General features: G+C 39.3%; 1 protein-coding gene across 1 annotated transcript in view; it reads left to right on the plus strand.

The window, feature by feature from the left end:
• phactr3a (phosphatase and actin regulator 3a) overlaps window positions 1-13369 on the plus strand; it is a gene marked incomplete at both ends in the record, with an annotated part of 35956 nt that extends 22587 nt beyond the window's left edge. The window contains 11 exons of the mRNA XM_079238479.1: window positions 778-942; window positions 1988-2155; window positions 2803-3018; window positions 4599-4827; window positions 5811-6061; window positions 6911-7064; window positions 11998-12053; window positions 12180-12241; window positions 12384-12524; window positions 12828-12904; window positions 13354-13369. Coding sequence (XP_079094605.1) covers window positions 778-942; window positions 1988-2155; window positions 2803-3018; window positions 4599-4827; window positions 5811-6061; window positions 6911-7064; window positions 11998-12053; window positions 12180-12241; window positions 12384-12524; window positions 12828-12904; window positions 13354-13369 — 1535 coding nt within the window. The remainder of the gene's footprint in view (window positions 1-777; window positions 943-1987; window positions 2156-2802; window positions 3019-4598; window positions 4828-5810; window positions 6062-6910; window positions 7065-11997; window positions 12054-12179; window positions 12242-12383; window positions 12525-12827; window positions 12905-13353) is intronic.
• Between the last annotated feature and the right edge of the window lie 567 nt (window positions 13370-13936).

The following is a 13936-nucleotide window of genomic DNA, read 5'->3' on the forward strand; positions in this document are numbered from 1 at the left end:
CTGCATGCAGAATACACCAGACTCCATCCTAGACAACATAAACAGACAAGAACACAGCTAAATATTCTTGCTTTATCAGTAGAAATAGCCTGAAGACAGATGGCTTATGGAAAAAATAGTTTGTCTCCATGCTTCAGGATCACAGTTTGTAATGTGAGCTACGACTCATACGATGTACTTGTAGTGGAGGAGCTGTATATTTGAAAAACCAGATGTAGACACTGTAAAACAGTCAGGCAGCTAAAACTGAAGGAGTTTCTGGTAAATCGGTGAGACTGGCACACCTGTTGATCACCAGGGGAATCCATCTTATGTGAGGCGGCCTCTGTCTGCGCTGCTTTCATATTCATATTAATGTCTCTCACAATTGGGACCATGAGAGATCTTTATTTTGATACATGAGGTACAGCTCAAAGGGAGAGAAAATAAGGGCTGTGAGGGAGTGTGCCATGATCACATTAGTCTTTCTAATTCAATCTGTTCACAACACTTGGACTCCATCATGGTTTATTCAGTGAGGTGAGCATACTAATTGGGCCTCTGTTTTTCTCTCCCCCTCTTTTTCTGTCTCCTTTTGCCTTTTATTTTCACATTTGACTCATTTTTTCCTTCTCAACCTTGTCTTCCAACCTCCACACTCCATTTTTGTCTGCTTTCCCTGTTTTTGATCACATTCATCTGCAAATCCCAAACCATTCCATTATTTTCTGTGTCACCTTCCTGAAAAAATCTCTGGACCCTTCTCTGGGCATGTTTCCCTCTCGTCTGACTCTGTAGTAGATCTTGTGGACCAGCAGAGGGTGCTCAGGACAGGCTGCTTGGTGACAGGAGTTCACACTCCACCCATTCGACGTAACAGCAAGCTGGCCACTTTGGGGCGAATCTTCAAGCCCTGGAAATGGAGGAAAAAGAAAAATGAAAAACTCAAGCAGAGTTCTACAGGTAAGTTGGAGGGTTTTAGATGGATGGATGCTACAGATCTAACCATTTTGCCACGTTTTTCTAATTAGCCTGGTTAGGAAAAAAATTTGAGAAGGTTTCAATAACAGACATAACAATTTGTGATTAAACCATGTGGATTAAGTTGGTTCATGTCAATAAATATTATAATACCTGAGAAGACCTTTATTCAAGACCTTTATTCATTTACACTCAGGAAAAGTAGCATGTCTTCTACAGTGTTTATATAAAATATGTGTTAAAAACAAAGAAAAAATAAAATACTGCTGGGGCACAAATTGCCTTTTTGCAAAAGCTGTTTTTAAGGACTACACATCAGTTTTATAAAATGTGTACATTATAATGCCATTAAGCACACTTACCATTAAGTCTGCATCTGAAGTTACAGTTTCTACCCAGAAACTCACAAAGTCCATGCAGTTTTTTTGGCCGTCGAAAAGAAAATTATAACCATGGTATTTCATTTTAAAAAATGAAAATTTAAAATGTACTACTTTAAAAAAGCAGTATAAGGAGTTCTGGAAATTCGTTTTCGTAAGTGCTATCAGGGCTTTCTTTATGCTCACACCTGAGACGGAAGTTCAGCCTACATCAGACAAAGTTAGAAAAACAACAACTTTGTGAGATGATTTCTTAGTTTGGCCAGACTCATGTTATAATGCCATTCAGACTTAATAAAAGGTAACCTTGTCTGTCTGCTGTTAAAAGCAGAATTGTACAGTAGCTGCTGAACGCGAGACTAATTGTGATGCTGTTGCTGAAATGGAGAAGGTTAAAGAATGAAGGTGACTCATGTCATTTAGTAAAATCACTGATGGTTGCCTCACTGTCTATTTAAGGACTCCAAGCTCATTGGTTGAGGTGAGATTTCCTCAGAAAAAAAGTGATTGTGGGTTTATACCATGTGTATATCCTTTAATCAAAGATTTTATTTTTATGTAATCATGCAATTCATTAAAAAAAATCTCTTTGCATTGACCATGTTCAGTGACTCCTATCTGACAGTAAATAACTCTTCCCCCCTCAGATGTAGCATTATCCAGTGGACTACTGTGCCACAACCCCAACTCTCCCACACAGGGCTGCTGTTCAGATGGTGCAGTCTTGCTTGGAGGATTTGGGGGGCCTTTAAATTCAAACCTCACAGTCAGCAGTGTTGAATATCTCGGTCCTGAGGAGGAACATCCACCATCAGGTAGGACAGTCCTTCCCACTGCTATCTGTGGACATTATAAACTGGAAAAGCGAAGTTCAAAAGCAAAGGACTAATTGTTTTTAGCTGAGCCTATGTTAAATATCAGTTTGTTTAAGATAAGAAGTTTGATAAACTATCTCAAGTGTTTCCAAATAAAAATGTAGGGACTTTATTTTTTTCTCCTTCCAGCAAGAACTGACATATTTTTACTAATACATAAAAAGTGATTTTATGTATAGATCAAATTTAAAAGAAAGTATTTTGTATGTTGTATCTTAATATTAGGACATTAGTGTGTGACGTGCCCTGCACATGCACCACTAGACGGCAGCAAAGTCAAGCAAATGTCATTCCTCATTCTTATCTGCCTTATCGGCATGTGATGTGCATTTATACACAATGTGTGTGAAACAGTACAGTACATGATTTAGAAATGTTTGACCTTGCATCTGATGTATTAGTGTGTTTTATTTGACTTACTCTCAGGAGAAGAAAAAAATCAGCCTTATAACCTCACGTTAAAAATTCATGCTGATGCAGCAAATTAATGGGCACACTTTTATTCATTACATTTATATTCTATGTCATTAACTTCTTTTATTTGCATTTTAAATATGTGTTTGTTTTTTTGTTTGTTTGTCCTTCAGCTCCTGTCCCTCTCCAGGATTGTGATCAGGTGGAAGGGAATGTGCCACTATCAGAAGAGGAGGGAGATGAGGAGTTTCACCCAGCTGGTGATCTACCTGAGGGGCTACAGGACACAGGAGAACAAGCAGAAGCGAGATCACAGGAGGAAATACCTCCAGGAACATCTCCACCACAAGTACCTCCAAAACATTTGCCCCAGCTGAGTGCTGTAGACGGTGAGTTCTCAATCAGTTTTATTCAGACAGTGTCCAGATGTTACCTGTTTGCTCAGTTTGAATGACATATGATTAAAAGGGCTACAGGAAAAAAGGTAAATAACAGATACAAATGTCTTCATATCTTCCTTTGATGGCTTAATGAGTGTAACTATGACAGGGTTCAGGGGACAGTCACCACTCCCCCTAAAGAGAAAATACCAACTTGATTAAACACCAAGTGTGTAATCAAATCAGATCCCAAAAGAGTTGGAACACTGTGTAAAATGTAAATAAAATAGAATGCAGTGTTTTACAAAGCTTAATATTAAACTTTAAGCAACATATCAGATGTTGAAGGTAAGACATTTTATCATTTTTTTGGTAATGTTAATTTTAATTTGATGGCAGCAACCAGCCTTTAAACCGTATGGACTTTAATACACGCCCAAACCACCAGAGACACAGGCTTTTGAACTGTTTGCTGCTAACAAGCTGGATCGCCCCTCTCCTCTTTAGTCAACACAACATCCATGGTTTCCAAGAAGAATTTAAAAGATTTGGTTTATCAGACCACACAATGGTTTTCCACTTCATCTAAGATCATTTCAAATGAGCTTTGGTCCAGAAAGGACGGTGGCTTTTCAGGATTGTGTTCAGGTTTGGTTTCTTAGCGTGTTAGGAGTTTTAACCTACATTTGTGGATTGCATGACAAACTGTGTCCGCAGACAGGGACTTCTGGAAGAGTTTCTGGGATTCCAAGTAGAGAATTATGCCTGTTTTTATTACAGTGTCCCCTAAGGGCCTGAAGAACCCAAGCATCCAGTTTGATTCCTGCTGATTCTCTGTTATTCAATCATGTTAATCACTGTATGCAGTGTGGTCTTCTAACTGGTTTTACGTTAAGGACTTTTTTTTTTTTTTTTTTTACATCTGGGAGGTTCTGTATGTCTAAAATGCTCCTTTTGGAAGCAGTCATGCTACTAATCTGTTACGTTATCCTACTTAGTTGTCAAATGCAGTTGTTTACATTTGTGACATTAGTTTTCTCATCCTTTCTAGTCTTTTGCTGCTACTGTTCCAACATTTTTTTTTAGATATTTTGTTGGCATCAAATTCAGAATGAGCTCATTTTCAATAGAAGAAATGATGAAACACCTCAGCTTTAACATCTAATTTGTTTTTGTTATTCTATAGGGAATAAAGTATTGGTTTGTGAAATCCCCAAATTATAAAATTCTATTTTAAATAACATTTTAGGCATTATACCAACTTTTTGAGAATGGAGTTTGTGGTTTAAAAATGCGTAATGAAGCCTAACTGGCAATTTATGAAGGCTTTCCCTTTCATTTATAATTTGTTTAATGTGTTAGCTTGCCTTCATTGCGCTGCTGATATTTTGCCACAAAGCTTTACAAAGTGATTCAGTTTCAGACCTGACACTCTTGTGGACAGCCAAGACCACATTATCAGACATGTAATGAAAAATACAGTAGTAAGAGTACAAACAGAAACTTTCTTCCAAACCTTTAGGTCAGCACCACAAAGCCTAACAATATTATTAATCATCAGTGTTTATCTGCTAATCCTGTCCAAACAGACTCAGGACCTGCATCACTCCCTGCTCACCTGCCAAACTCCTACCTCCCCAAGGAGCCTCCACCCAGGGCCACAGAAAGTCTGGTTTCAATAGCGCTGCCATTGCGGGGGTCCCTCGCCAACTCCTCGGGGTCTCCACACCTAGGCAATATGATACACCCTCCCATGCCCCCCAGCTGCATTATGGAGGAACTACAGAGAGCCTTTGCTTCCAAGAACAGACAGGAGAAGTGAGTCTTCATACGTGTGTTTACATAAAGTTTCTTTTTTACCATTTGTGCCCGACTGCCACGTGATTCTCTTTGTGCTCCATTAAAATGTGCATTCTTCCCTCATCAGACATGTTTATTTGTTGCAGATTTTATATTGCTTTGACAGCACCTCTGCTCAGGGTTTTACTACTTAGATTACGGTTCATTGTTTCTAGTTGTCAATTCCTTATCACATTTTTCTTATACATGCAAGAATTGCAAAAAAAAAAAAAAAAAAACAAGCAAAAAAAAAAAAAAAACACACAAACTATAATCCAAACATTTTTGATAAATTTAAAAAGTAGCAGACTGTACTGTAAAACTGCCTCATTCCTCAATAAGCTAAACACCAAATCATCGTTTCATGCAATGACATCATGTAAAGTTAAAGCTTTGAAACTGCATCATATCTGAACACAAGATTCTGGTCCAAACTGTCGACACTGTGCATCTTATCATTGAGGTTTTGTGGCATTATGTGTTTTGTTAAAACAAACCGATCCTGCACTTGTCTTTTCACAGCTGATTTATGTTCTTGGTTCTGTGTTAGAAAAGGGACGTTAGTCGATCTGAGACCACCTAATGATAACAACTTTTCTAAGACAAACTGGAACTCATTCATTCATTTTCCAATTGTCCCACTGTCCCAGCAATTAGCAGGCCAGAAGCAGGGCACATCCTTGACAGGTCACCAGTCCATCACAGGGCCTAAACTGGAACTGTATAAAACAAATATGACTTACTAATGTTAGGCAGCTATGATGAAAGGATTGTATTCATTTGTGTTTTTACAGTGGATAACATCACAAATTTCTCATTTCTCCCAGTACAACCATCTATAATATCTAAATTATAATTTCTCACAAGCATAAAATGTATTAGTGGCCAAATGTTGTCTCTCCCGCTTTGTTTGACTCCATTGTTTCATTAATTCTCTATGTGTCCTCTGTATGTCCCCTCAGTGTCCATGAAGGGTGTGAGCAGGGCTCATCACCGCGGTTGTGGTGTTCTGATGGACGGCTCTCTCGTTCCTGCAGCTCAGATAACCAACACACGTTGTCTTTGGGAGGCGGTTGCGGGGGAATTGGAGGGTCAGACTGGCCCAAGAAGGAAGCAGAGGAGAACAAGGAGAACGTACGGCTGGACCAGTGCTTCTCCAACACATCAGGCCTCCCCTTTGATCTGGATGGCTGGAATGAGTCAGTCATTTCTGGTGGGTTGTGGAGCTTTCATCAGCAATTTAAGGTGCATGCTGTGATCATTTAGATGTTTGGATTATATACAGCATTTGCATTTTATCACTTATAAACATGTAAGTGATCAAAATTGAACACAACCAACATTTAGGCATACCAGAGTGGTCAGCTGATATCTTTAGTAGCATCCAATGTGAAAATTTGAAACAGGGTTTAAAATTCAAACTGTCTAAGCCCATTGACCCTTGTTCTCTCCACTACTTGCTTCTTTTTCACCCCAGCTCCTCTTTTTCATCATACATCTGATAGTCTTTCTATATTTGCAAACACAAGTGGAGGGAGTTCTCAGAATGAAAACTTACCACTGAATATAACTTCTGTTATTTACAAGGAAAAAATATTGAATATTTATTGACTAAACCAATCATGGCTGAACTTCTTACCTTGGAGTCTCTACAAATTGGCTTTTCCTGTAAAACTTCAAGTCTTTTAGTTGACAAACTAAGTTTGGGAACTCTGCACACACGGGCTTGGTCATACAGTGACCTGCCTTCGAACTTAATAACATCAACAATTTTGTTTTTTACCGTGTGGATCGCCTTTGTTTTAGTTTGATTATGTTATAACAACATACAAAATCATGAAAAATAATTTATATCCAAATTCTTCTTAACTTAATCATAAACAGTTAATGCTGTCTGTGAATATTTGTTTAATAAATGAAATTTTACATTGGTCTAATAGAATACTTTAGTAATTTATAGTATTTCCATGCTGACTGTTGAAGTATAAACAAATACTTCCAAAAACTTTACTGAGATTTATAATAAGTTACTTTTCTGTTTTTGCAAAATGTGTGAATGCAGGAACACTTCCTCGCAGGTTAAGGAAGGAGTTGCTGGCGGTGAAACTACGAAACAGGCCGAGCAAGCAGGAACTGGAGGATAGAAATATCTTTCCAGCAAGGAGCGATCAGGAGCGGCAGGAGATTCGCCAGCAGATTGAGATGAAACTTGCCAAGTAAGTAATCTTTTAGATTCTTATGTAGATTTTGATATCCAAATATGTAAGTGCTGAATAAAGCTGGAAAATGTATTTTGACTTGTGGATATGCTTTAAAATTTAACTTAATTTCCATGAAGTTAATGGTAAAGCTAGAAAAGTTTATTTTTATAGCATAATTCAGCAAAAGGGTGATTTTAAATGCACTACGAAGACATTGAAACATTAGAAAATATGAAAAATGAATTGAAAGGAAAACTAAGAAAAAGGAATAATTAAGCATCAGATAAAAAAAAAAAAAAAAAATCAAGTTTAAAATTTCAAGCTTAACAGAAAAATGTGGACTGTAAATAAAAACATTCAAATGCAGCTCAGACCTGATAGTTTATTTAAATAAAAAAAAAGACCTGAGTGCTTCAGCTGATCTGAGGCTTTCTGGGTGTAGGAGCCATAAATGTAGTTTATGGTGGGAATTATCACTGGTGGATGGTTGATGGTATATTGTTGTCATGGTGATATGAATTGGGGTCACGTGGATGTGGATCGGTATAGGGCTGAGGAGTTAAAAGGGCACTGTCAGCCAGTCACTCTGGGTTTTGCTAGAGAGGAGGGCTGGGAAGCTGTAATTTTTGTTGACTGCTCAAGATACACTGCTGGTGAAATAACATCGTACCCGATCATCAGGCAGTATATGTAACAGTTCCAATAAATAAATCCTCGATATCTGCGACCTATGTGCGTCATTTATGGGAACCACCAACAGCGCGTCAAACAAATAGACCGGACCCAGTCGTCGCCTCAGTAGCAACTGTGGAAGTCGCTACACTGGGAGTTTGTTCCAGAGATATGGAGCATTAAAGTTGAATGTAGCTTCTTCATGCTTGGTTCCGACTCTGGGAACTGATAAAAGACCAGATACAGATGACCAGAGGGGTGTGGTAGGTTCATACTGGCTCAAGGGGGTCACAGTTTAGTCCTAAACCATTCAGACTTTATAGACCAGCAACCGAACTTTAAAGTCTGTCCTCTAGCTTACAGGCAGCCAGTGTAAAGACCTCAGAACTGGACTGATGTGGTCCACTCACTTGGTCTTAGTGAAGACTTGAGCAGCAGAGTTCTGAATGAGCTGCAGGTGTCTAATAGGTTTATTAGGATAGGCCTATATTTTCCAGGTCCCTCTGAGACGTCAGATCAAACTGAAAATTAGTTTTATTCATCAGTCAAGTCAAAAGCTAAACTATATTTGTAAAAAAAAGTCTGCAAAGTTTTCATTGTGCAAGTTTGGTATGTGTAAACATTTGATGGGACGCAAAACAAATTTCAGACACTGACAATAAAGATGTATCACATTGTAATGTATCTTTTACTTTGATATAATCTTAAGGTGATATTTGGCTGACTTTGTGATTCCCTTCATTCGCTTTTTTTTTTCTTTTTCCAAAATTTATATTGGAGTTGAACACTGCAGCCAGATTTCTGGCCTGGCTGGTGGTTTTAAGGTGTATAGAATGAACCTCAGTTAGGTCCATCCAATCATTAATCTCCTTTATGCATTTAAAAACCCGTACAGCACCTTGGTCTCCTGGTGACATTGTAATATAAATCTGCTTGTCGTCTGCACAACTAAACTTGTTGATCAATGGCACAAGAAGGCAACCATGAAATATAGAAATAATTTTCTTCCATTGTGGATGCATTATTGCTTGTGTTACATAACACCTGAGAAGAAGTGGAGGTTAGATAATAAAATAGTTCTCACAGAATTGACTTTTTTGCAAAGTCTTGATTCATTATAACTCATCTATTACTACTCAGAGACGACTGCTTGGGTATACTTCTTTCTCATTCACTTATTGAACCCTCCGGAACCTTTTCCATAATAATCAGCCTCAGTACTAAACCATTAAACCTCTATCTCCTTTTATTTGGCCAAATGCACCAAATAATGAAACTGTTATTGTATTTTTTGAGTGCAGCAAGTGCAGGCAAGCACTTCTTCCTAGAAATGTTTTCGTACAAGAAGCACTGTGGATGTTTGGGTGTGCCCCTCACAGCAAGAACATTAATTGAGTTATTTTTCTACTACAGATACCAGAGATACCTATTCCAACAAACTCACAGCAGTGATCCTGTGTGTGAATGTGTCACAAGGTTTAGGCTCTTTAACACCACCATATCAAACAGGCATTCCACAGTATTACATAACCTGCTGTGCTGTAACTCACAGCCAAGCACAAACTGCCACCCAGACTTCCCAGAGACAAAAAAAAAGCCAATAATAATACAGTCTCTTCTTCTATCTTTAGATATACTGGAAGAAAAGGTTTTCTGTTGGTTTGAATGAAGAATGTATAGAGCGTGACTGCAGCTTGTGTAAGAGGCAGAAGAGTCATATGGTGGAGAGGTTCTGCTTGCAGCAGAGCAATAAAAGAGCCTGGTTGTTATATAAAGGCCGACTATCACGAGAACTGAGTTAAGCTGATCTACTGTTTTTCATTTAAAGCTGTAAAGGTGTTGGTACCTATGCATGATAGAGCCTCTTACAGACTGTTAGGGATATCTGAAGCAGTTTTAACTCCACACACCTCAGGGAAATGAAATAGCAGAGCAAAATCCTTTCTGATTCTAACTAATACAGATTAAACGTTCTCTCCCACCCACCTTCCCCTTTATTTTCAGTCTTCTTTCTCCAACTTAACCTACAGTAACTACAGTACATTTGCTGTAGCTCAAGCAGAAAAAGGCCGTCAGGACTTACGATGGATAAAAACATTATGTCTATTGTGTCAATGATAGATGACCTTTCTATCTTTAGATGCTTCCAACCTGGCACAGTGCTACACCCCCACACTGCTGTTTCTAATCTTAGCTCCTGACACTGTTCAATAATGCATCTCTCTATGCACTTCCTCCTCTCTACAAATCCTGGGCAGTTAAATCAGCAGAAATAATGGCATGGCCGGAGAAGGCAGAAGCCCTGCTGCTGTAGCTGTAAAAAAGATTCTGCTTGAAACAACCAATTGTGTCTCCTTAGAGCGGTTGGCGATGTAAACAAAAGGCTGAAAGCCACCCACATGGTAGGGTTTTGATACTTTTCTTTGGATAATTATTCCCTAGCTGGCACAGTTACATATTTTTATTATGACTCACTACATCAGAGGATATGTCAAAAAGGAAATCTTTTGGGATGATGGGTGTTTTCTGTGCGTCATCATGTTGTGCTCGGGGTATCTTATAAAATCAACCATTCATACTGAGAGCAGTGAGTGAAAGCCACTGCAGTGAGACAGAAGGGAATTCTCAATTTTATGTCACCTGGTAGCAGCAAAAAAAAAAAGGTTTTGTTATTAATTTGGCACACTTAGAAAAAGATCCGACATTTTTCCGAAAATAGCATTTAATTAATTCATCTCACTGAGAGACTAAAGGAGGCAGCAGCTTGGTGCTAAAAATAGACAGATTCTGTAAACTACCCACACCTCCACGTAGTCGTGAAATCCCATTCTCAGTGTTACTAGGGAGAAGCAAGATTTTCTGCGGGTAGGCTCCATTGTCTTCAAGAAAACGAAGTGCTGTTGCTAGGCAATTCGGCAACCAAGTCAATATTACAGTAAAAGCTGGAATCTGTTGAGGCTGTGCAAGTGATTTTCTGTTCTGCCCTTCAATTTGTTCATTAGAGTCATGAAGTAAAAGAAACATCAGATTTGTCTCTTACAGCCATAAAGATAGCTGCATCTCATTTTTATGCAGATTGGATTAATGGGAGAGCTTTAAATTGGGGAGAAAATAGAAGGACACCTGTTTACACAATGCAGTTTAGAGCCCGTTTCTTAACTATAATGGAGGAATTGGTTGTTTTTCAAACATAATTCAAGGTAGCTTGAGTCCCATTTCAGTTTCATGAACATGTTTTTATAGGAATAACGCATCCATGGTAAACAGACACAAGCACACATATGGTGGACTATTATGAATGCACTTTGAACATCCAGGCCTCAGATCGTTTGACCTAACCTTTATCTTTAACGGAGCAGAATTTAAAAGCATCCAGTGTTTGTGGGTGAGAGGATAAAAGGGTTCCTGTTGAGTTTATACATTCACATCCGTCTGTACTTTCTACCTCTGGAGGTGTACTGTGGTGTGTCCCACACTCTCTCTGAAGCTGAGCTCTTTATTCAGCACATATTTATTATTTATCCTAAAGGACAAACACATACACACATGGTGATCCTGGTAGGAGAAGGAGAGAAGTATAGAGACCTTTCAGATGCTTTGATAGTAAAAAAGACCACCTGACAGCTGTATTTAAACTAATCTTTGGTAAATTATGGGAGTATTGTATTGCACAGTTGAATTAGGCATTTCTTCCATTATTTTTATTTTATTATTCAATTTTTTATGTTAGTGGGAAAAAAAGAACATCCTCGTGGTTAGACGTGAAATGAATAAGAAAAACATTAGTGAGTGATACAGCAGTGCCTGCAGTCTGATGTTCAGAGGAAGGTTGGGGATACCTTGAGTGGGAGCCCGTCTAAGCTCCGCCCCCAACACATTATACATGCAGTAACCAGGGAGACTAGAGGAGTGGAGTCACCCCAGCCCATCACGACCCACTACAAAAGCGCTAGTAGCGTATAGTAGAGAGGAGTGTCTGAGCTGCCGTGGTTGTGTAGAGTATCTGCAGGAGGTTGTTGCACCAGAGATGCCACTCGGAGACTTCGAGAAATAATTTGGTGGAGAGAATTTGCGTGTTTTTATAACAATCCAGATGTGGGGAGCGCCTCTGCCAAAGCACCACAGCCGCGGTTTGGATGCGAGGTGGAAACATAGGGGATTCCTCTCGAGAACGCGCGTCGTGAAGAAATTACAGCCTGTTTAAAGAAGAAGAAGAAGAAGCAGCAGCACTCGGAGTAAAAATGGTTCAAAACGTGGTTTTGGTTTTTCTTCGCAGGAGACTGAGCCAGAGGCCGAATGTGGAGGAGCTGGAAAGTCGGAATATTTTAAAACGTGAGCAAAAACTACTTTACTCTCCCGGATACTTACATTCGCTATCACTGCCTATTACTCCTAAATAAAAATATAATATTTAAATTAAATATGGATTTCTAATTGGACTTTTTTTTATTATTCCAGAGAGAAATGACCAGACAGAGCAAGAGGAGAGGAGGGAGATCAAACAGCGGCTAAACAGAAAGGTACAACACTGAAGGACATTTCCACACTGCTCAGTGAAAATACAGAACCAGTAAATCCGGTAGTAAATGTGTCCAAACTTTTTACTGGTAGCATTTGTCAACAATAGACACTAACTGTTGATCATTTTCTTGCATTTTCCAGCTCAACCAGCGGCCAACAGTGGATGAACTGCGGGACAGAAAGATTCTGATCCGCTTCAGTGATTATGTGGAAGTAGCCAAAGCTCAGGACTATGACAGAAGAGCAGACAAGCCCTGGACTCGTCTCTCAGCAGCAGACAAGGTTGGTTCATGTGGATGACACAGACACATGATGACCTATGAGCTCACAAAAATCATTTGGACTCAGCATCAAAACCAGTTTATTATTTAGGTCAGAGATTACAAAACAATCCCCCAAATTCTACGTACTATCACTTCAGAATATCAGTATTGCATGTTGCCTTTATCAGATAATCCCACAAAATCCTCCGTTCTCTTAAAATGAAATAATTTTTTCCCTTCTCACATTAGTTTACAAAAGTTCAAGTCCCAGTGGCTGAGATGCATTTTGGGATTCACCAATGTTTTTTTCTCTTTTCCACAGGCTGCGATCCGAAAAGAGCTGAACGAGTTCAAGAGCACAGAGATGGAGGTGCACGCCTCAAGCAAACACCTAACAAGGTTAGAAATCTACAATTTCTCTGTGTGCACTGTTTGGAAATGCACTCACTCTATTCTGAGCTGCAGAAGTCTAAATATAGCTCTCCTTGCTCACCCAAAGAGCATCAGTGAGCTAAAGATAGATGGGAGTGATTCTAAAGTGGGGAGGGGGAGGTTGTCCCTTGGAGAGCTTCGCACTACCAGAGAGAGAATAATGATGAAATGCCACCATGTCCTTGGGTGAGCTTGTTTATACAGCAGGTCCTTGTAACTTGTGCTAGTGACCCAGAGAGAGGACAGAAAGACAGAAGGACTCCTGTCCCTCCATGTATATAACTATGGCACTAAAAATAGTCCCACCGTAATGATTAATAGTTGCAATAAGCAGCTTTGACTACAAAGCCACCCTCTGGTCTCATTCATTTTACCAACTCTGTTCACTAAATTTCTCTGTATGTTTGTTTCTCCAGGTTCCACCGACCGTGAAAGTGGGTTTCTTCTGTGAAGAAATGCTGACCTTAGAAATTTCCTGAAGCTGCTAGATGCTGCTCAGAGGTGACAGTTTAAAGAGCCTGGAGCCTTTTTTTGTCTTCAGAGTGTCTTAAATTTTCTTCCAGCACCCTCATATTACTGGTATGAAGGAGTGGGTGTCGGAGAAAAGATGGCGATGGCTGCAGCAGTGTGTCCTGGAGACTACTGGATGCAGCATGGATGCTGGCAGGTGTAATGAACTTTGATGGAGCCTTTGACTCTCAGGACAAGAGTGGAGGAGAAAACAATCTTGTCATTTAGTCATCTTTTTTTTCCCCCCTCCCTTTTTGTACTAATTCATGGACTTCTTTGACAAAGCGGTGTGAATCCGTGTAGTGAGAAGTTGTGCATGTGACCAGCTTCACCTTTTCTTAACTGATGAATAATGTGTCACTTGGACTGTGTATAGACTGATCAGTCTGGGGAAGTATTGTTGGGGAGGAATTTGATATTAACTGTATATACAGTATGTCAGTCGGAATGGGACCGTCAATGTCTTCACTGAAAAGAGAAATACCTTTG

This window comes from Telmatherina bonti (genome assembly GCF_933228915.1).
Source record: "Telmatherina bonti genome assembly, chromosome: 4".
Classification (NCBI taxonomy): domain Eukaryota; kingdom Metazoa; phylum Chordata; class Actinopteri; order Atheriniformes; family Telmatherinidae; genus Telmatherina; species Telmatherina bonti.